Source organism: Falco punctatus (genome assembly GCF_963210335.1).
Source record: "Falco punctatus genome assembly, chromosome: 7".
Classification (NCBI taxonomy): Eukaryota; Metazoa; Chordata; class Aves; order Falconiformes; family Falconidae; genus Falco; species Falco punctatus.
In genome coordinates this window covers 12,564,437-12,589,034 of record NC_137587.1, presented here as the reverse complement: position 1 = coordinate 12,589,034, position 24,598 = coordinate 12,564,437, and the positions used below count along the sequence as shown (strand labels likewise).

At 36.8% G+C, this 24,598-nt stretch overlaps 1 protein-coding gene across 3 annotated transcripts in view; it reads left to right on the top strand.

Annotated features, from left to right (window-relative positions):
* Nucleotides 1–24,598, top strand: part of NPAS3 (neuronal PAS domain protein 3) — a 622,181-nt gene that overhangs the window by 185,372 nt on the left and 412,211 nt on the right. For all 3 annotated transcript variants that reach the window (XM_080397022.1, XM_080397023.1, XM_080397024.1), the window contains one exon: nucleotides 3,779–4,023. In XM_080397022.1, the coding sequence (XP_080253148.1) occupies nucleotides 3,779–4,023 (245 nt within the window). The remainder of the gene's footprint in view (nucleotides 1–3,778; nucleotides 4,024–24,598) is intronic.

Here is a 24,598-nt window from a genome sequence, read left to right as displayed (position 1 = left end):
AAGCCCCTAAAAGGAAAAATAATATATATTTTAGAAGCCTGCTATCTAAAATAGCATTACTTTACTAGCCATTAAATATCCTGTTTATATGGTACTGCATCTCTGAATTATCAGGAGCTAGCAGCTGGAAACCTCTTAGTCTTCTTTAGTGGACTCAGTATATGGAAATTCTTTGAGAAGTATGTTCTTAAGGGAACGCATGAAGTTTTGCTATTGATGATGACATCATCTGATATCGTACGGTGATGCACTCTGATCAAATTATCTGAGCTCCTTCCCTTTCTCCACAGAAGGCAGAGGGAGGAATATTTGTATCCCTTGGGTATACTTCCCACTATTACTTTCTTGTTGGTACTATGGATAGCATATGTACATTTGCTTGTCTGTTGGAGGACCTTCTCTATCATGTGAGAGCTCTCACATGTGTGGTGCTTGCTTTCTTGGTGCTTTCTGAATGTTTTTGAAATCCACTTAGTAAACATGGGTATAGTTTCCCACATTTTTGTTTTTCTCATTAGCAGGACACCATGTGGGTATTTGTAGCCCGATACCCTAGTAAGTTAATTAAACCTACCAAGAATCAACTCTAATCCCAATGCCGTGTGACAGAACGTAAGATGTGTTTTGCTCCTGTGCCAACACCACTGCTTTCTGTTGTGAGCTTCACAGCTCTCTTTTCTAGCATCCTCTTGGGATTATCAGTGCCAGCACTTTGTTCTGTTAGCATCTGATGATGAAGCTGATTTTGCCTATCAGAATCACAGGTGCCAGAGAGTATTAACAGTGACGTTTAGGCCATATCTAGGGAATTCCTGCATCCTACTGAGGAAATCGCTGCTTCTAAATTAAGGACCCATCGTACCAGCATAACTGTAGTGTCCAACACTATAAGAGTGTTTCCCTAGTGGAATTATGTAGAGTAGAAGTTAGGACTTCTGTGCACATTTCAACAGATACTGTTTGTAAATTTAGCTTAATGCACTGATGCCAAGAGGAAAGTGCTACAAGCTACAAACTCCTTGACCTGAGTCACTTGGTGAAGCTTCCACAAATGACTGGGAGGAAAAACATGTTATTGATAATATTATTTCTCAGGAGTTTCTTTTGTATGTCTATTATATCAGCTTCCCATCCCTTGTACTTCGGGACTGTTTTTTATTGTAAAAGGTTGAATACACATAGGTGGCTTTCAAAGGATGCTGTTTACTTGCACAGGTAGCCTCGCTTTTCAGCTTAACTGACCGCCATTGTAAATTGTTAATAATACAGTAAAGTATTACATATTTTTCTACTGCAATATTTTACTCAATTTCAGCAATCTCCTGAACCCTATACAGGACTTGTAAACTGTGGATTCAGTCTTTGGTGTTGCTAAGGAATATTCTATCACCATTCAATTTCTGACTTTTCTTCAATTTCAAAAATTGCTGGGATCTGTAATGTTTCTGATTTGTTTTACTAGGGATCCCCAAAAAGCCCCCTTCTTCCATAAGAATTTTCCATAAGCATAATCAATTGCTTTGGAAAGAAGGTGTGAACCACTTGGTGCAGACTTTCATAACAGATCTAGAATCTCAGCTCTTCTGGATTCTTCAAACTTGATTTGGGGACTTGAGGTCCTCAACCTTAGCTTCTGGAGAAAAAAGTGTGATGGCACGTAGTAAAGGCCATCCCTTGGGCCCTGAAAATGACCTTTCACTTGCAAGCAATTGGGCAGAGAAACTTACCTGCTCTTCCTTATCTTACTGTTGTGGGTATTTAGCTTGTATTAGGGTACCTTACTGCACTGAAATTAATTAGACGGTTCACACCTCACAGAGCTGTGCTTCCAGGTTTCTCTATATACATAAAATATTTCTATCAGTTATATTTAATGCACCTTTTGAGGGATTTTACACATCTATGAAGGTATGAAATCCAACAGAGATGCATCCTCAACAAGCATTGTGAAATTTTATTTTTCAGGTACTTTTCTCCTGGAATATAACTTACAAATCTAGCTGCTAGCTGTCTATATAGAGTTCATAAAGACAAGTATGTACTTTATTGTGGGATTCAGTAGGTTCCTTACCTATGGGTAAGGATGTGCCATTTCCTCCCGTACCTTTATCTCACCATCCCTATTTCTTAGCCAGGCTGTATTTTTAGATATGATTGCTATTAGTATAGAATTGTGTAGGGAATATAATTTGTTAAGCATTCTCAGAGAAGTGTGATGGAGGGATTTAATTTGTGTTTTAAGGGCCCAGCTGATCTGCTCTTTCAATTCTGAGGTGGCACAGACAGGCAGAAAAATGCAGCTGGGTAAGAATATTAAAATAAGAGACACTGAAGTTTAAATTATTTCCCAATTAGAAAGATAGTTAAGCAGAGGTCTCAGAATCATGGTATTTGATATGTGTGCCTAAATTCTACTGATCTACTTCACATGCCAGAGTGCTTTTGTATATCTGGCTGTTATGATTTTTTTGTTGGCAAAATCCAGGGTTTCAGGAAGGGCTGTGGAAGCTTATGAGAAGCGTTTGCTGTTCTGTTATACATTGTTTGAATTCCAGCTCTGTTGTAAACCAATGACTAGTTAATGGAATCGTGGCTGCAACTTCATCAAATTAATAAGTAAACAAATGAAGCAAAGGGATTTGTGATGAATAAGAACAATTTCTACTCACCTTACACTGATTGGTAGACACCCACCCTCAGCATCAGCACCAAACACTGTGCACTGAGACAGAGGTCTGTTCAAGCTTATCATATCCCGAGTTGAATGCTCTGTCTCAAAAAAAAAAAAAAAAAAAAAAAAAAAATTGATATCTTTCTTTGTATTATCTACACATTGACTCCTAATCTTTCGGGAAGTATTGTACATTTCTTTGTCCCAAACCATGCAACAAAAAAAGTTAGTTAAAAAAAAAAAAGTGCATTCAGCAGTTATACACATATTAAACAAATAGGCCAGGAGTAAAATCCAAGTTACCTTTAGGTGTTGCGTATGGGTGGTAGCAAGTGATGCAATAGGACTAAATGAATGTCTTTGGATTTCCACCTGTTCAATGTAATGCAGGAGGTCCTTTCTGTCCAAAAAGTTGTCAGGCTGGCATGTATGTGGTAGTGAATTACAATCAGACATGTGAAGCACATAACTGTGTTAACTGCTTGCTTCCCCCGCTGACAAAGGTTGCTGTTCCCACAGCAGGGACAGCTGAACCACTCAAAAAGAGCAGCTTAATGAAATTAAGGAAGGTTTACATCATTTCACCAGACTTAAACTTCTGTGGCTAAGAGGTCACTGTACAACCTGTTTGGTCATCTTGGCTGCACCGCAACCCCTGCCAGAGGTGGCACACACTTCAGTCATCTACTTTTAACCTCCTTTTCCCAAGAGTCAGAGTTTGGCACAAATTTAGACAAAATTGGGTACAATGAGTCAGGAGAAGCAATGACATCTAGGCAGATAAACTCCACATACACAGCATTCTTGGGAATCTTTTCTTGCAGCTGGCAGCAGAGAAAGGAAGGGCAGGCTAAAAAGAAAGTGGCTGAAATGAGTTAGGAGTAGTCAATATGTTGGCTACCACTGAAACTCAAATATTATCATTAGTTTTAATCATTAAAAGACTGGAGTACCATTAAATATATCCTGAAGTCTGTACATCCATACACAGCAGCATTTTGTAAATGTAGTAATTTGTACAGAAGACCAGCAGTGAAAAAGCAAATTGGTTAAATGTGACAGAACGCTAATATTGATGAATGTCCTACTTTGTATATTTTCTTTCAGTTTACAAGCTTTGAGGAAGGAGAAGTCCCGAGATGCTGCTCGCTCTCGCCGGGGAAAGGAGAATTTTGAATTCTATGAGTTGGCAAAGTTGTTGCCACTGCCTGCAGCCATTACCAGCCAGCTTGACAAGGCATCCATCATCCGACTTACAATTAGCTATCTGAAAATGAGGGACTTTGCTAATCAAGGTGATCCTCCGTGGAACTTGAGAATGGAAGGACCTCCACCTAATACATCAGTAAAAGGTATGGAATAATATGTTGTATAGTATCGAATATGGCAGCCTTTAGTAACGCTAAATTGAAATTTTTACCATCATCCTTTCTTCTTTCCCTGCATATCAAATCCTTTAAAGGGATACAAATGTGGAAATCTGAGGTCTGCATGAGAAAGACACCATGTGAAGGTGAAATAAACCTCTTATTTATTTTTTTTTACTTAACAAGGAACCTATTGATGTAATTATTACAGCTGTATATCTTCTGGGTGACATAGACTAAATTGTTTGAAGTTAGCAATTGCTTTGGTTTAGTGTTTTATATAAGGATGTGTTTGAGAGGAACATGGCATTATTTCTTGATTTGAGGATTCAATATCTTAATTCTCTGGCTAGACCTTAAAGGCAGAATCATGTATTCTGAAGTTTGAAAGCACCACATCAAAACATTTAAATCTTCATATTAGAGAACAGGATTTTATATATCATCTTGTAATGTGTATAGAAATTATTTTGACTTCTCAGCCCGTAGGCATCTGTCAACATTTCAGCCAAAATAGACTGTTTTCAATATTAAACACCCTCTTTTCATGCTCAAACAAGCAGTTGGGCAGGAAAATCAATGTTTTAGACATGAGTTGCCACAGAAGTCAGGTAACAGAGGAATCAGTTGTTTTAGAGGCTATGTGCATGTTGGTCCTATGTAGTGTTTCCAAGGACTTCTGTAAACTGGTCATTTTTTTGTAATTTTTTTTTTTATTTTTACTCATGTTACTTATGTAGATGAGTGTGATCTTGCTGTCTGATAAGTATTGTAAAATAGAGAGCAAGCTGCGTTAACAGCAAGAACTCAAAGCTGCCATAACCTGGGAATTTTGGTTGTCCTGGCTTTGACAGCACAGAAAACTACACTGTTTTATTTTAGCTACTGATCTCACATTTTGGAGGAAACATAGTTTGGAAAGAGGCATATGAGATTTGTGCACTTCAGTTTTTTTCCTACACATGATGAAAATTAAACTCAGTCTACACTAAACTGAAAAGACTGTATATAGCATGAGGCAAAAGAAAAAGATACCTTTAAGGGTGAGGGGAGGAGGGAGAAATAGAATCTTATTTATCAGCCCACAGCTGCTGCTGAAAGTTTACTGGTATTGATGGTGCAAAGGCCTTTTACCTGCTCTTCCATTCAAAGGAAGTAATATTAGTTAAGGAAAGTTATAATTTTCAGTGGACAGAGATAGACATGGAGGGTAAAAGCAAAGGACTTTCAGGGTGATGATTTGGTAGCTGGACACATTTGCGTCATTTCATATATTTCATTTATATTATCTGCCACATCATATATAATTTTCAGGGAGAAAAAAAAAAAAAAAAAGTAGTAATTACATCATCCAGAGCATGAGTATAATGTGGTTCATCAGGCTTCTGATGTAATATGCAAAAGTTCCCCATTTTTTCAAGATGAGAGTTTATTCTCAGGCAATTTAAAGTGTTTCAAGGTGGATGTAAAGTGAACTGCTGTACAATCTGTGATCTGTCTGTTAAAACAAATAATTCCTCCCCAAATTCCTGTTGCTAACAGACATACAGTGCTTCTACAAGCTGTCCTGTATTATGGAAAGTCTGATCTCTGCAGATCTCTGTGTATGTTTTTGGAGTATCTGGCTGGTGGGGTTTTTTGTTGTTTTGTTTTGGGTTTTTTTTTCATTAACCACTTGTGGAATATATACCTGAATATTCCTTTTTGGGCACAGATTCTAATGAAGAAAATAATTTAGAGGGAGAACAAAACCTTATTCTTAGACAACATCATAAATACTCTGGCCTAGATTAACACGTTTCTCACTACAAAAAAAGCTAGGTAAACATTTAATGTCTTTCACCTTATCTGATAAAATAATCCTGCTTCTCCACTGATCTGGTGATATGGTTCCCATCCCTCTAGGCATAGGGGTTGTGGGGAGCTGGGGAAGGGGTTTTGTTTCCCCCCACCCCCCTGTTGAGTATTTAGCTTTATATTAAGTAGGATTGCATTATTTGTGTTCAGTATATCAAAATAATGCTTGAATAAACAGTGTTTCATTGTACAAGAGTTTCCCATAAGCAGGTTTAACTGTATAGTACAGGTATATTTTATTACTTCACCAGTTCTCCTTACACTGAAACCTGTTAACACATTCTGATCAAACATTCATGAAATTACATCAAAATAAATTAATTTTCATTTATTAAGGTCGGGTTTTGCTGCTCTTGAAGAAGTTCATATGGAGAAACAAGCTCACATAAATAGCTTGCAGCTTCACATGAAGTATGGTTGATAATCCTACAATAAAACACTAGACATTATACTTTGTGTGTGCCCGAGCAATCTTCTGGATAGACTTAAAGGTATTTGGAAAATTATATCAGAGGTATTTATGTTGCGTAGCCAACTGCTTCCCTGCACACCCCCCACACCCCCACCCCCAACCACCCCACCCCCCCGCCAAATGTGTTTGTTGGTCCTGCTTGTTTTAATTGTAAATTTTCAAAGGTTAGTTTTACATTTGTCCCCCTGTACTATACAGCAATTTAATAATTTTATTTTAGTATTCCAGGAAGGTCCTTTTCTATGCCCTGTATTTATCACAGCTTTTCTTAAAAGTCTATAAAACCTGATGAGTTTGTTTTCTTATGCCTACTGTGTAGCGATCACTACAAGTTGTGCTTGCAAATGAACAGTCATGTAACTCCATATAATATTTTCAGAGACAATTACTTCATGTAACTATCTTGAGCAGTTGGAAAGTAACAGATAGTTTTCTCCATTATTTTAGAAATATCTGTATTGTTAAAATACAGATCAAATCTACAATGAACATTATGCATTATTCAAGAAATGACCAGGCATTCTCAGCACTGTTTCAGCTAAATAACTGATGATTGTAACCTTTAAAGAAATCTCATTGTGGTGACTATTGGTAAATCATTTCTCCATTCATAGTAATCTTTATTTAGAGGCTATCTAGAAACCATTATATCTTTTATTAATCTTAAAAGCAATAGCCAATGATTTGACATTTGCTAAAAATGGATAAATTTTCCACCTTCTAATACAGCAGGCTTCAGTCAATTTTTCTTCGTACATTGTCTAAGGCTTTCTTTATGTAGGAAGTATTAGTCCTTGTAAACAAATACGCACACAAGTTATAGCAGATGAGTTTACAGATTACAGTTCTTAAAGACCAGTACATGATTCTCGTATGGCAGAAAATAATCAAAAAGTTATTTAGAGTCAGTAGAAATAAAATGGTTATTCTTTACATGCTATATACAATATGTTATGTATATCAGTACTATTCTCTATTTCAATCCCTCCAAAAGTCTTTGTTTGACTCCCAGTATTTAAGGGGTATGTTCTGAGGAGAACAGCAAATGAGCTGCTGATCAATGTTTTGCACCCAAAGGTGAGCTTTTTGAAAGTTCTGATCTGGTAATGGAAGCATTTTTATAGTCTATACTGTGTGCTCAGCTAGTAAGTGGTGCTTTCCATGGCATAGCCCCCTTGCGCGTTCTGATTGCCTGACCCATGCCAGACCCTGTGAGAACCTTCATATTTTGAAATATTGTCTCCAAATGATTGACTCCCAATTTCTTTATATTTTTAGCACAGACTGTTGTTGAAAGAGTTCAAAGATCATGCAGTTTTAATGTTTTTTTCCTGTTACGCCATAGGTGTTCTTACCAAGCCATATTTTCTTCCTTTTTCTTCAAATAAAGAGAGGAAGGGTGGGGAGCAGTATGAAGCACCGTGATGTTCTCTAGTGTGCTGAATGTGTTTGGCTGATGTAAAGTCATGGCATGTATTTGCTTTTTGGGCATCTTTGGGACACTGGCACTGATGTGTGACCACTGTCACTATAAAAAGAAGGCTTATGACTCTGTCTTGAACACCAGTCCCAGCATTTGCCATTAATGTTACTTTTGAAGCAGCAATTAAATCCAGTAGTCTGTGCCTAATTTTACAAACCCTTGTCCTGGAAATTTGCCATGATAGCATCAAAATAGTTATTAGATTTTCATTCCTTTTTTGTTGAAGTGAGGTGTTCATTTCTGTCTTTGGAGGTACAAACAAGTGTTTGTGCAAAGCCATGAGTCTAATTTCCTGCCAAGTGATGTTGCATATGGAAATTAGATTACCTAAAACAACTTCGGGCATGTCTTCTCTTTGTATGAAAAAAAAAAGTGATTGTGGGATTATCCATAATCTCAAGGTATAAGTGAGTTTATCATGAGCTGCTTTTTTTAAAAAAAAGGGTTTTTTTAAGCCAAATCTTTACATTTTATGTTACATAACTGTAATAACCTTACTTATGTTCTGCTGTAGTAGAACAGGCGAATGAGAAATTCTAGCTGAGGAGTGAAAAGGACTTTGGTAAATAGTACTGATTGACTGGTAGATTGTGTGAAGAATGTCACTTTTAGTTTAACCATCTGTACTCTTAGTGTTACATGTTCTCCCGTTAGGTAGTTTTACACATCTGTGTTCTGGAATTAATATATATCAATATAAAAAGAAATCAGATGCTGTCAAAAGTGTTTGTGGTGAACTGAAGTTTTTCTTGTCCAAATTGTTCTTGTCCAATGTAAGTAAATATGCCTCTGACATGTTGCTTGCAATAAAAACATCCAATGTTACTTCAGTTCAGCTGTGGTAATGACATAAAAAAAAAAAAAAAAAAAAGACGTTGTTTTGGTAATCACAGAAGAAAAAATTTAACTTTAACACAAAATGACACCTGTTGCCTTTAAACTTGCATATTTTCCAAAGGATCCATTCTCAACATAAAAAAAGCATGTAAGCGTAGGCTGAAAATGAAGTCTTATCGTATTATGGAACTTGGTGCTGGGGAAGTAAGTCCAGAGCTTTGAATTCTCTGGGAAAGAAAATAAGCAATAATGATAATTGGAAAGTATGGTAATTGTTATCCCAAATATCAAGTGAGGTTACTTTCATTAAGTATCTTTTTCTGATAATTTTTATGCTGGATATGTATGCATTTTTTAGAGATAAATAAATGGTTCTCTTCTGAATGTTCTTATTGTGGAAACCCTTAGATAACATTACCTGTTGTTAACCTTTCATATTTTAAACTGATAGTTGTCTTCAGAGCAGGAGAGGCAAGACAGTACAAGCTTTTCTCTGCCGAACCACCCAGGCCTTCTGCTAAGACCAGTCTTTGCTTCTGAACCGCCACACAATTCTATCTGAGGGAAACCCTCTATAGGGGCAAAGAAATAAGAATTACTTTCTTCCTCAGTGTTTGTGGCCGAAGACATTGGTTTTCGCTGTTAGACATGAAAAGGTGCATGAGATGAAAACATGGCGCAGGTGAATTGGCAGTATTGCTTGTTATGGAAAGGTTCTCCAGATCTGGCCATGCCGCTTGGTGTGGAACATCTGCCCTTGTGCTGGATGATTCTAGGTAGCCCCGTAATTTATTTCTCCCTGTCTTGTAGGTGTTTTTCTTATGAGAATCTGATTCTTGTTTATGTGTAGGCCACTATAAAGTGCTCTGTGTACCAGTATCAAACACTGATTGTAAACATAATGTCTAGCCATTGTAAACCTGTTTATGTGGCCATAGGGGCAGTGCAGCCATAGGAGCAGGTAGCTTAGTCATCAACCTATTACACAGGGTAAAGGAAAAAGCGATTAGGTGTGGTTTGAACGTAGGAAAGGAGTGCTGGAAATTTCAGACAGACAGTGGTAAAACATTAATGTTCTTTGTGAGGATTATTGATGGTTTTCTAGTATGAAAGATGTGGAAGCCAAAATGAGGTAGCTCTGTTTGAATCTCATTGTGATAGATAAGATGAATTGAATACTGGACTCAGAGTTGGTGGTTGCCTAGTGACAAGTGATCATGACCTGATTGCTTTCAATCTCTGCAAATGGAGGAGGGTGCCAACCAATATACTCAGTGCTTTTGAGGGACTAATTGACTAATGGAGAAACTTATGTGTGAAATTGATTGTGAGGAAAAATGTTGATGGAAAAATTAGAATAAATGTTGACTAGAACTCTTACAGAAAAAAATTATGAAATTGCCATCTTCTGTGCACCTTAAAATTATAAAACTGCATCCTTTTTTAGAACGGAAGTGAAATCAAGTATTTGAAAAAAGATGTATGTATTTATGTAAAACTTTGGGAATAAAAGGGAAATACATAACAGTTAGGATAAACTAGACTCTCTTAGGTGCAGGAAGTTTACAAAGACAAGCAGATACATTAAGGAAAAATCTACCAGGATTAGAAAACTGAAAGAAAAAAATTGGTTTATTTGTATTAGAAATGGGAAAAATTCTGGCAACAATATAGGCTCATTAGCAGTAAGGTACGGTAAAACTTGTGGTTGTAGCAAAGGCAGGGGAGCTTGATACAGGTTTCTTCAAGTGCTTGTCTGTACAGAATCCATTCTACCGGCCTTTATAGCTCAGGTTACTGTTACGGCAGTGTTCAGGGAGCATATGCAATCATAGTCATCAACAATATAAAAACTTGGGGAGGAGAATTCTGCTGCCAGAATTTATAGTTTGGTGGACTTGGCAGTGTTAGATTTACAGTTGGACTCAATGATATTAAAGGTCTTTGCCAAACTAAATGATCATATGATTCTATATCATATGTCTTAATCAAAATGGGATTATTATAGCTTGTTGTGGGTTTTGTTGTCTTGCTCAATCCTCCTTGTTTCTCTCTCAAGCTTCCCATGCAAAAGTATTCTGCTTCTGTAATCCAAATGCTGGAGTCCCAAGCGTGAGGCTCCAAGAACTGCCTGCTGTGTGTTTGAGTTGTACCCGTACATGATGAATGCTATCTCTATCTTTTCTGCTGGGGAAACTAGGAATCTTTCTTTAGTGTCTGAATCAAACTTTAAAAGTACTTGAAAAACAAAAGGGTATAATTCTCAGATGTGCCAGAAAAAGCAGATCTTTCCAACAGAGCAGGGAAACCCCTGACATCACAGTAATACACACTGGCCTTGCCCCACAGCAGTCATCACAGTTGCATGTTGCTTTGGTAGGTTACCTGCCATGGTATAAGCAAGGGACTCTGAAACTCTTGGGCATCATCATCGTGAATCCCAGCTTGCTGTGTTTCTCAGATATTCCAGAACTGTTGAATAAATTGTGTGTGTTCTTCAGACAGGGATTGGGTTACCTCTGATATCAGCCTGATACAGTTTGCAGCATCACCCATTCTTTGCAGTGGTGGTGGTGTGGCGGTTGCGGTACTGAGCTGTCTTAGCGTCAGAGCAGTTGCAGGCAAAATATTGGGAAAATTCCTGCAATAAAGGGATAAAGGTAAGATCGTGTATTTTTTCAGCAAACATGGGTAAAGGGACAATAATTCTTATAAAACAAACGCAGCTTAATTCTCTGAAATTGCAAGTCCAGTTAACCAGGATATGCATTTTATACTGAAGTATTTGTAAGGCATTTGACTTACTAGTGCATAAGAATTATGATTTTAAAATACCGGAAGAATATTGTATTGGCAGAACCAAGCGAAACACATTAACTTTATAACTGATTGATCTTGGAAAGTAAATTGAAGTGAAAAGTACTATTAGGAAGGAGTTTCTGTGGTTTCCTGCAGAAAGCACTCTGGGCATGATCTTCAATGAACTGGCAATAAACACGGCACAAATGCTGATTTCAAATTTGCAAACTGCAATGATGTTTGGATGATAAACAATGATCTGTGCAGCTCAGTAAAGCAAACCTCCTAAAATGTGTTTATTTCAGTATACTGAAATGAAAAATATTATTAATTTTTTATAATTATTATAGTATTCATATTTATATTTGCTGTCCTAAACTCCAAGCTACAGGTTGTTCCCAAGTAGTTAATTTTGTTACAAGACTTTGAAAGGTTTTGGTTTTCTTGAGATGCAGAACAGGAACAATGGGAAAACATCTCAAGTTCAGCTCTCCTTTTTTGCATGAACAAAGGCATAAAAAGAACCTACCTGATCCTTCCAGTTCTGCTAGCAGAAATGATAGAATGATTTAGTTTCCTATGGTGCTTTATTTGTCTCGTAAAAAGTTCTATCCATCACTTCTGTGGAGACACACAACATTTACTATTGGTAAAAAATTAATACTCTTTCTAAAATGTTGTCAATCAGATGTCAGTCCCTGGAAGAGTTGTTTATTGCTAGAACTCCACACCTTGCATCTTAACAATTAGCTAGGAAAACAACCAGACAGGAAACGTTTTAAAGAGCAAGGAAATAGAACAGGTGGCTTGCATGACTTTTCTCTCATTTCCAGCCACTACTGTATTTCCATTCTATTACACTGCATTTCACCTTCCTTTTTCTCTTCTTGGGCTGTTACATTGACTGGTCGTTTTTGCATTTTCATTATGTTCTTTTAATACTGTGTATTTTTCTTAACCATTCTTTGTTTTTGAGTTTTTAGCTGGAACACTGAATATGGATAATGTCTTCCTCCTGTATGCGGCTTCCAGTGTTGACTCTCTCTTTTTTGTAGTCCTGCATTTTCTTCTGCATGTTTGCATTCTTAATGCAGTCTTGGTAATGAGAGCAACCTGGAGAAGAATATTAATATTTAAAAGAAACCCTAAATAGTTTTTAACTTTTCAATTCATTCTATCTTCCTTCAATGGGCCTGCCTTTCTGTGCACAATAATCCTGTGTCATTCAAAATCCACCCCCGAGTTGAGAACATACCTTCCTCATTCCAGCTGAAAGATGGTGGGTGTCGTCATTATAATTCATGGTTGAGAACATTGGTGATATTGGCTAGCAGGTTTTAGCAACAGCACAGGCTTCAGACTTGCAGAGGTAAATATGTCAGGAGGAGAATAGTGTCAGCAGTTGTAATGTCTCCAACCTTGGCAAGGATGGTAAAAAACATCAGGGAAAACTTTCAAATCCAAACTCAAATCCAAAGTTAATTTCTTGTCATTATATAATGATACGGATTTTTATCCAGTAGAAGTTTTATGTAAAAGTCAGTGTCACAGCAATCCAGTTTTCCAAAGCTCTTAATAAAATGTTTCCATATGATTTTTACATGCATGTTTTATGTTGCATGCATTAGCTCCAGGTGGTCTTTTTTAGAAGCATGAATATCTTAAATTGTATGTGCAGTCTACATAACTTTTTCAAATAATGCACATGATGGGGTTAGCCAATTACAGATGTGCAATAAGTCCGGTGTGCCAAAAGTGCTTGTTCTGCTTTTTGCTTTTAGTAATCAGAAACAGACAAAAAGTAATCGCTGCTGTAGTTTTTGATATGTAAAATGAAAAAGGTCTGTTGCTATCTGTAGATTGCAATATCTGATAGAGCTTTTGTTTGTCTTTATATTTGTCCTTTTCTGAACAGAATAAAAGTGTCTGCGCTGAAAAGCATTTTGGACAGAGCCTCGCTAAAGCTTAATACTGTAGTGCTCCAGTTTGCAACTGAAAGTGGTTGAGGAATTGGATCTTGTGGTTGGATTTAACAGTTTCAGTATAGTTATCATACCTGAGTCTCCTCAGCTGAGCAGGGAATGTAAGGACATGCTCCAAGTCCTGCTAAATTCAATAGAGCTTAGCCTTTGTTTCTTCTGTTAATTTAGTTTATTGGTTTTCTGGGTCATCTGAACTTTTATCATATATCTCCAGTTGAATGGTTGCCTCTTTTAGACCTCGTTAAGTTCATTGTGGAGATAATAAATACATCTGTATGAAGAGCTAAAGAAACAAATTAACAAGCTGATAATTAATATAGCAGAGACCTTAAAAAAAAAACAAAAACAAAAACAACAAAAAGAACCAAAACACCAAAACCCACACACAACAAAAAAAAACCCCAGACACAGGTAGTCATGTCCTTATTAGTATGTAGACATGAGGGAATAAAGCAGTGTAAATGAATGGAATTTCATAATATTTGTTTCACCAAGAGTAACATCTCTTTATATCACAAGTAAAAAAATTATTTTGTCTGAAGTGAAAGAACATGCGCAAACTTTTTTTTTTTTTATGAAAAGAGTAAATCTATATTTCCCATCTCATATGTTTGCAGTTATATATTTATTAGTATTTTCCAAAGTGGCTGTCTCAATATTTGGAGTAAATAGTAGTCAGAGCCCTGAAAGTTAAGTTTGAAGTATATGGATTTAATAATAATTCTTGTTTTTCTGTAATAGTTACATTAGATACCTGTGGTCAACACAGCAAGATTTAGATGCTGAAGGTAGACCCAGCAATTTTAAAAACCAAAGTGCAGTGATTTTATATCTATATAATATGCAAGTATAAACACAGTCTGACCAAAGTTTGACCACAATATCAACGCAGCTTAATTTCTGCAACTTCTCTTTGAAGCCAGAGGAAGGAAATCGAGTTTCCACCAAATCCCTATGCTCTTGTGGTCTCCCATTTCAATCAGGGATATAAAGTAGAATACAATGAATCCATAGTAAAGACTTTCCCAGGACATTAGAGAGATCAGTAAAAACTGTTTTCATTAGCTGTCTGTAATTAAAGAGCACCCTTCATAGAGAGCTTACAATTTAGAGAATGTGTAAGCCCCTATATCTATCCGAGATTGCAAGCAAAATAAGTATCTCCACAGAGTTGGGGACTTAGGTGTTTTAAAATATCGAGCTCCCTTAAGACACGTCTTTTCTGTTTATTTGCTAGCTTTTAAACCAAGGTGGATATTTTTATTTTCAATTTCAAAGATTTTAGATGTACTGCGATTTCTGTTTCTAAAGAAGGAAGGAAAGAAAGGCAAATCCCTATTTAACTACTTAACTCCAGTTGCACCACAGTCATCCTTATAAATGGAGCCGTTAGAAAATGCTTACCTTAATTTCAGTGTTTGAGCACATCACTCCTTATAATTCTTACTCGCTGAGTTAGCCAGGTGCATCTGCACAAGCATGTGTGTGTTGTCACTCTGTGTTCTACTTCTGTCATATAAAAATTGGTTTTGCTTTGCTTTGCGTGGGGTGATACCAGATGCAAGTACGAAATTCCGTGTCTTATTTCATGATCTGGAAACTCAGTAAATGCATATTAATAATTGGAAAAGGAAGAGGGAAAAATATTTTTGTTCACATTTTCATACACATAGACAATTCCCAAACATTACATATAGCAAGCAGAATAATGTCAGCATTACTTCAGATTTCATAGAGAACCACAGGTGTGTAAAGGTTTAGGAAGAATCAGGAGCTGGGTTTTTTTGTTTGCTTTTTGAAGTATATATCACATTTCCACCACTATCAGAGCAACTCTACATTTATATGACCCCTTTCAAATGTGAATTGCTGTGTATGCTAGCTGTTTCTCAGCCTCTTGATGAAGCAGAACAGTGCTGATAATGCTAATAGAGAAATTGAGGCATATACAGATTTAGGGCTAGCTTTTCAAAGAGTACAGCACCTCAACTGGGGCCAGATTTCAAAAGATCTCTGATCCTATTCAGCAACAAAATAAATAGCCAGATTTTCAAAAGATTTCATCACTTTGGTAATCTGATCATAAGAAGCAGCTGTTGAGCACATTTGCAAAGCCAGCCAGGAGTGTCTTGTTCAATATCACGTGAGAAGTGTGTGGCAGAGCAGGGAATAGAGCCCTCTTCCCGTGTCCCAGGACTAGGAGTCCAGTTCTTAAGAAATAACACTGTCTTCATGTCCTTTGCACGAATACTGTATTTAATGAGTTTTTCATTAGGAAATTTAACCCATGTCTGTGAGGAGACAGTTTGCAGAATAACATTAAGATTTACACTCAGAAATATTGTTAATCCATTTAATATTGAACCTCCATGTTATATTGCTTTCATTAGTATCTCTTGTAAAAATAAGAAGTCCCTTCAGTATTTTTTAAAGGTCTCATAGTCCATTGCCATTTTTTTAAGTGTCACAAGAAAAAAAATAGAGTAACTAGGTATTAAAAAAAACAAACCACCTACAGAAGCCTGGAGCAAGTATATGCTATGGAAAGTCTAGGTGTGATTTTGCTGTGGGCTTCCACCTCATACCACATTCTGAGGGCATATTGTTTATTTTTGTTTACATTTTAAATGTTTCTTTCTGTCCCTTCCTAGAGATGAAGAAATATGGTATTTTCTTTTTCTGAAGATAAATACTTTTGTTATTTAATACTTTAGCACACTATTTTCTCTTTACCCTTATATGTCAGGCTGTTTCTGCTTATTTTGTGTATAAATGCTTTTACTTACTCTTCTTGTCCTGCTCTCTGTAGTTTCTATCTCTGTGCTCTTTCTTTTCTCTGCTATTCTTTCGCTCCACCATACTATCCTGAAAGCTTAAAGGGCAATTTCCCCCCCACCCTCAATATTGCTAAGGACCTGAGAGGAAAATTAGCAGCTCACCTAACCTCACCATACATTTTGTTTTTGTTGCTTTCTCCAAAAGCCTCATGGAGGCTGTTGATTCTCCAACAACCTCATTAAACATAAAGGAACTGTATTCTTCATACAGACAGCTATGTTGAGAGGCCATATGGCAGCCTTGAGACGAAAAGCTCCAACATTTTACGAGGTCTACATATTGAGTCACCCATCACTAGCTTGGAGTCATCTCAGCAGATGTTCCTTGGGTTAGAAGCATTAGGCAAAGCCAGTGCTCAAACAGCTTTCCAATGTGTGCTTACTGGCAGTTTTGACGTAATTTGGTCTCCAGCAGTGATGATGCCAGACAGTTAACTTGGCATGGGATGATCTTTGAAGATGCCCATATCTGTCCTGAAAGAGTTCTTATTTCACCTACCGAACAGGAAAGTGAATTTTGGAGACAGTCTCCATTCAGTCTGGACTGAACTGCACATGAAGGATGGATACAATGGCCATGAGATAACTGGTCCTTGAAGTGCAGAGCACTTGCAGAACTGTTTTGTTGAGGTACGGTGTTGAGCAGTTGTGATAAGCACCCAGTCTGACTTCTTGCAGACCCCAGACGGAGAACCGCATCCAGTATTTTCTGCATCTGTTTGAGATACAGGTTTATCTCTTTGGAAAGTATCTAATGTTGATGTAAAGCATTTAAATGATAAAGAATCAACTACATCCCTGGGCAGATTGTTCCAATGCTTAATTACTGTCACAGTGAAAAAACTGTACCTCATTTGTAGTCTTATTTCAGCTTACAAACACTGGATCTTGTTATGCCTTTTTCACTAGATTAATGAGCTGCCTACTGTCAGAAATCTCTTCCACATGTAGGTATTGTGATCCTCTTAACCTTCTTTTCAGTAACTAAATAAATTGAGCTTTCTTAGCCTTTCACTATAGGGAATGACTTTCACGAGTCTAATCATTCTTGTAGCTCTTACCTGAGTCCTATCCAATTTCCTAGCATATTTTCAAGAATGAAGGAAATCACAGCTGAACACAATATTTCAGTAAGTGTCATAAAAGCCTAAAGTAAAAATCACTGTATCTATTCTAGCCTGATGTTCTCTGGTTTATCCCAGTGACATATATTTGATAATCATTTTGATGTAATATTAAGGGCTATTTTTCTTACTTTGGGAATATACACAAGTTTTTCTCTCTAATTGTAGTGGTTCTGGATTCCTTTGCTGATAAGGACAGAACAACGTCAACAGGTAGATTCTCGGGAATAATTATGAATCATGAAGGTTACCCTCAGCATTTTGTTTCAATGGCATATTTATTTCAGTAGGAATAAGCTGTAGTGGAGAGAACCGAACTTGGAGAGCAGGCACCACCTGTTGAGATTGGGGTGATCTGTGTATCTGTAATCTGGGGAAAGTGGCTTTTGCAGTTAGGAGATTGAATAGGCCAGGGTAGTTACAAGTGCAGTGTTAGTTTACCTACAGAATTCAGAACATCTCTGGAAGCACACCTGTCCAGGGTTGTCTGAAGAGTTCCTTGTGCCTCCTTCCACTCTGATACCTGTCCTATTCAGACAACTTGCATTGGCACGTTGGGTTATCAATTTTCTATCTGGACGAGAGAAAGCGGAGCACAGCCAAACTAAGTGAGCTCAGGAGATCCTGTCTGAGCATGCACAAAAAGTTCCCTTCCATCCAGACCTGCCTTAAAGTCACCTCTGCATGCACACACACATTCACAATCCTGGTACTGTGGTGCACTGAAGTTAGGGCTCTGCAAGGAAGAGGAACTTGCTTTCTAAGAAAGCATATTAACTGGAGTCAGAATTTGTATGGAAGTAGGAAGAAAATAACTCCTCCTGAATCCAGACTTCCCTTGGTTCAAAATTAGTGTTAAGTGGACTCAGACTGTCTGCATGATTTGAGGTCAGTTGTCTCTAGTGCTCCATGTAATGAAAAGACATGAGCCTTGTCTTTAAGAAAAAGTCACTGCTTCAGAGTCAGGTAGTTTCTTCACAAGTGTAAATGAAGCTGCAGATTTTGCTGGTGACTTCCTTCAGTCTCTGTTCCCAACACTAAATTCTGTAACAGGCAAAGGTTTCAGGCTCTCAGCCATTTACCGCTGAATTGCTTTGGAAGAAAGATATTTTACTTCCTTTTTAATCCCATACAAAAGCTGTCTCCTCAGGCTTCTAGGTCAATTCCTTTAACTTTCCAAAAATGCAGTGGCATTCAGTTAACTTTCCATGCCCAGCCAGCACCCTTTGGTCAGCTCGGGAGGAGCGGTGCTTCAGTCCTCACTTCAGAGGCTTGGGGTTTCGGCTGCCCTCAAAAATTTGGGGCAATTACTTCTGTTCTACGCTACATTACAGGAAGCGATATCAGAACGTTAGGTCTTGCTTCTGTTGTTGGTGAAGAGAGTAAGGAAAAAAAATAAAATGCTGTGATCTGAAGCGGTGTCACTCAGCACTGCCCTGCCTGGCAGCAGGCTGCCGGGAGATCAGGTGTGCTCTCAGCAGGCGGACTGAGGAGACAACTGACTCTCCCTCTCTACATTACTTTCTTCCCTCATCTCGCATTACCCAAATGACAATTTTTCAATTTACCATACCCATATTTGCCCTGATTTCTTCCCCAAAGCTCTTTACTAAGGTGGTGTTACTCAGAGCATTAGCCAGCATTTAAGAATGCTTTGGCCTCTTTACACACATTGTTGGTTATGAGTTATCCAATGATAAATTGGATATTTATCCAAGGATAAATTGGATAACTGCATTCATCTGCATGACTTCTCTACAGAACTTTTAAAGCACTATTTTTTAAAAGGGAAACCTAAATGTTAATACATAATATTTGAGAGGAAATTAAGTAAGGTTAAAGATTATTTCTGCTATTAAAGGAGTTCTTTGGGTATACAAAAATGTATTTTAGTAAGTTACAATATACAATTAATAACAATAACAAGACAGCTGAAATCAGCTGAGTCCATCTATAGTATATTTGATGCTTCTAACAATTTCAATTTAACGCCTCCGTGTAGTTTCATACTGATCATTTATACTGAAAAAAAAAGAAAAAGAAAACAAGGAACCTGTCATCAATCATTCATTTAATCAAGTAGCAAAAGTAGATAAATAAACATACCAAGTTAATTATTCTTCTGTATGTAATGATTGACAATAATGTTAATTTATTCCCTTTTTTAACCTTTGACTGTCAGTATAGTTGGGATTAATAGGCACTGACAAAATGAGAAGAAATAAATTTCTGGTAGCCACTGAATGTTGCTAGCGTTGGAGTGTTTTCCCCTGAAACTTCTCCCTGAAGATGTATCAGATCTATGTCATGTGTTATTTTTCACACTTATTTGTGCCATGTTTCATGCCATTTTTGGTGATCGCTATTAGTTTACAGACATATGGCCAGGAATATTTTATGAATGAAGAGGTTTCTGGAATATACAATATTACTTCTTCACATTTATATAAGAATTGTAATTTGAAGATTCCAAAATACTTTGCACAAGCTATTGTAGACTGTATTCTAAAGCTAGCAAAAAAGACGGTATTACAGCTAATGTTATCTGCTCCATCCATCAGACAGCATTTCTTCCATAGTGAATCCTCTGTTTCCCCTCTGCAATGTTTTACTGCATCCATCCAAATTGAAGAGGGGATTTTCAGGCCCTTTGACTTGCAGGTGCAGAATTCCCAAAGCGTTTCTCCCTGTTAGGAATGCAGAAAGGTTATTCTAACCCCTTCTCCCAGCTTTTCACCACCAAATTGTGTCCCCATGTGTGAACAGGCACCTAACTCGATTCCAGTAAATCAGTTACTCCAGCTTCTAAATGATCTTTCTGTAATGATATTTCTGTAGATTAGTAATAGTTGTCCTGAGCAATATGTGAAGAGGACATTTTGCAGCTTTTTTTGAAATACTGTGTAGCATGTTGTTCAAGTTAGTGGAGGGCATGGTGCATGACATGCTTTGCATCTAGTTTGAGTGGTGCCTCAATGCACATAATACTCCAGTTCTTCTGTTGGAAATAATCTAGTTTTATTCAGGTGTTTTTCGTGCAGTATTTTAATAAAAGTGTTATGTATTTCAGAGATGAAAAATCTTTGCGTGTGGATCTATGTGTTTCAGTAATTAAGCCCAAAATTTCTGAGGCATAAATGCATAAATTTGGATTTCACAGATTTTGTGTTTGGATTTGAGGGGTGGATATGTGTGCATGCACAGTTGTTTTTTTGGTTGTTTTTTGGTTTTTTGGTCTGTTTTTCCCCCTGAAAGTTTGATCTAGTTGCATGTAGCCAGATAATCCCCTAACTGGCTATATTTTTGTTAGTTTCAAAAATGGAAATTATTTATTCTGCTCAAAAATTACATGCAATATGGTTCCTTTATATTTCTTTTTAAGGAATGAAGGAAGACAGAGATGGTGAGGATATTTATCCATATACAGGTTTTCATATACTAAGGAAAAAAAAGAACAAAAAATCCCCAAAGCCAAACCAAAACACAGAAAACTCCAAAACCAACAGAAAACCTAAAAACCCCCAAACCCCTTTGTCACTTTGAAGAGTTCTGACATCACAAAAAAAAGAAACACAAAAAGATTTGGAAAAGATGAAAGTCAATTGTTGGCATGATGTGTAGGCATCAGTCCTTCAAAGGAATGCTTCGTGTTTTTATTAGCTATTTCCTGAAAGACCTGCGTCCCTGGGGACAGACACCCTCACCATTTTGTGGCCTTCAGAGGGACTGTGGTTCTGCTGAAGTGCAGTGGGTGAAGCCGAGGCAGGAGCTGGGTGGGCTGTGGTGGGGTGTGCAGGCTCCGATGAGCTTCGGGTTGTGTCAATGGAAGAGCCTTGCTGGTAACCCTGTGTGAGGGGAGTCTACTGTCTCCCTATAGCAGGAATATGGTTGAGTTGCCCACAAAGGCAATTTGCAGGCTATAGACCTTAGTGAGTGTGGGCGTGGAGTAGACTGTAACTCTTAATGCGTAAGGAGCAGTAAGTAAGATCAGTTAGTAAGGGCTGGAGAAACAGTGGGTAACCACTACTGTCATAGCCTGAGTCTTGATTCTGAGGGTCTTCTCATCCCATAAGATGTACGTGACAGGAGACAAAGCTTTGTTTTTTGTTTTTCAGGTTTGAAGGGTCTAAAATTTTTCTATTCAGGAAAAATTCTGACGGGGGTCATACTGAACGCTGTGTATTCACTAAAAAGTGGTCTAAACCAAGATTTTTTTCAATAAAAGGAATAGCAAAAACCATTTTATCCTTCTCGTTGATTCGTTTGAGACAAAAAGGTAGGACTTTTTAGCTGTGTCACAAAATATAAAACAGAGGACATTACTGCCAAAATCCTTGAAAGCAATCTGCCCAAATGGTTCCTCTGCAGCGGTCTGTCTCCTCTACCCTGTCACTGGGCTGAGCACAGCCTTGCCCTTTGTCTATAACAGCTTTTCATTTATTAGCACTGTTTTCTCCTAGCTAAGCTTGACCAAGCATAGGGAATAAGATTAAAAGTATTACATTAATCTGCGTTCTGGTAGGAAGGAGGGAATTACAGGTATGAATTGTCCCACTGCTGGTGTCCCGTTCTGAGCATTTGTGCCAGTGCTCTCTGGTCTCACTGCTGCAGAGGGAAGCTGGTTCTCACGGAGAGCACAGCTCTGCTCTGGCATCCATGGTAGCTGACTGGCACCAGCAGAACCTTGTGTGGGAATTTTCTTCTCACCATGACGATTTTTTTTTTAAACCAGACATTCTAGAAAATAAAACACTTCTTGCTCAGTGAAGAAATTACACTTATTTTAAGAACAGAATATATATTTTTTAGTTCTTATTTAGATATTACATTTCTAGCCTTTAAAACCTCATAATTAACCTCATATTTCAAATCAGAAATTTCTAAAAATAATAGATTTTAAAATCTAATGTTTGCAAAACAGTTATGTAAGAATTCTAGTAGTACTTTAATTTTGCTGTGGTATTATTTCATTAAGACAAATTATTTGGCATAAACAAATATGTTATACCAAAACCCATTTGTACTTCTAAGACTCAGAAAATTAACTGGTCAAAAATTTAGAATATTTTGTAATATTATGCCTAAATCTATTGCCACTATATGGATGGTTAATTCTATTTATATAAATACATGACTTTGTAGTTAGTTGCCAGACTAAAATTCTTCTAACAATAATTGTCAGATTTACAGTATCAGCAAATCTGAATTTGACTGTTCTTCAGCTCAGTACCTGAACATATCTTTAAACAAAAAAGATTCCCCCCCCCCCCCCCCCATATTTGGAGCAGATATTGGTATCAATAATAGACTGAAATGTTATTTAATGGAAATTATTTTATTTTTAATATAGATTTTCCAGGCTGTCCTGTCTTATCTAGCATTTACTAAGTATTTGAATTATATTTTTCTTTTTATTTTACTGGGCAGCTTATGTACTCAAAGCATCACCTAAGTACCAATAACACATTCTTGACTGAATAATGATGTATGTTGAATGTTACTTTTTTTGTCTTATAAATGGATGGCAATTTACACAGCTGTGGATGTGGGATGTTTCAATCCCAGACCATGTTGTAAGAAAAATTGAATGACAGTGAGCAAAACAGCAGTAATTATAAAACTAATTACTAAATGCTGATGATGCCCATAGGCTTTGCATAACTAAAATTAGAAAAGGAAATTGCTTTCGGCTTCAGAGAGGCAACATGCTAGTTATTTCACTGTTTCAGTCAAAATGGAACATGGTGTATAAAGTTCAATCAGGAAAAAAAACCCCATTAGTTTATGCACATAATTTTTTGTACAGAAATGTTAAAGAATTCATCCTTTTTGTCTTTTAATACAAACATATCTGTAACATAAATCGAGAAAAGTGACATGAAACTACTTGTTGAACATCTTTCTGTATAGCTTTAGAAGGCCTAATTCACCACCGAATTACTTTAGCTTTGCTGTTTATCAAAAAACCTACGTGAATATGGAAAAGGAAGTGTTTCCTATCACCCAGACCCATATGAAATAAATGTTTTGGATAAAAAACAGGAGACTGGATTTCAAAATTCCCTCAGCTGAGATCCAACTCCTATTATATGTATCCTGGGGATACATATAAGTGTATCTCTTTCTCTCTCTCTGTATGGGGACATGTTAATTTGTTACACATATATGTGTTTTCCCAGGGACAGAACTGCTAGGATGAATCTTAATGACTATTTTGAATATAATATATTTTTATATTTTATGTTCATGTCTATTACATATACATTAATGCATACCTGTGTTTAATTAGATACACACACGAAATACTTAAGTGGAACTTACATGTGTTAGTAGACAAATTTAATGCGTTGTCTGTAGGAGTGCAATGTGTATTTCGGTGTGGTTGTTTTTTTAATACTACATTGATGCTTTTTCTTGCCGAAAATGAGAATCTCATGCATTCTTAGCACATTTCTTTACAAATTTAGTTTTTTAAAAAAGGATTAATACAATGATCAGCTCATGGACTACAAAAGTATTAGTGACATGAAGACAAAGTGGCAATTCAGGAGGCACACAACGATTACTGCTTTAAGACACAGTTTAACATTTAGAAGCTATGCTGCTCTTTGATACAAAATTACATGGACGTTATGAGATTTATCCTTTGAGGTCAGGGTTGGAGTTTTAGTTTGGGGTTTTTTTTATATTTGTTTATTTTTTAATTTCTGATTTTTCTTTCATTTTTTTTAGCTGAGCTGGGAAATATTTATATTTGTCCTGCATGAGTAACTGATAGATAGCACCTTCTCAAAGGCTTGAAAGCAATGCTCATTGGTTTCTCATTTGTTAGTATATGTCAAATGAATAAAAAGCATCAAGCTTGAATATGTGGTTTAAACTTTCAAGTAGTTGAAATACATCCAGATGTAACAGCTGTTGATAATGAAATCTAAAAATGAAAAATACAAACTCTGTAATCTGAGTTATTTTTAAGATTGTGTATTTTACTAAATTTTCTGGGTCTTGGTAAGTACACTGTAACATCTTTACTTAAACATTCATAGAGAAGCATATCTTAAATGTAGTAGAGTCATAAAGTACATTTCAATATATAAACATTACAGTAAGACATTTTCTTTATGTGGGCCACAGAGTTATTTTTCATTTTGTATTTTCCAGTAAATTTG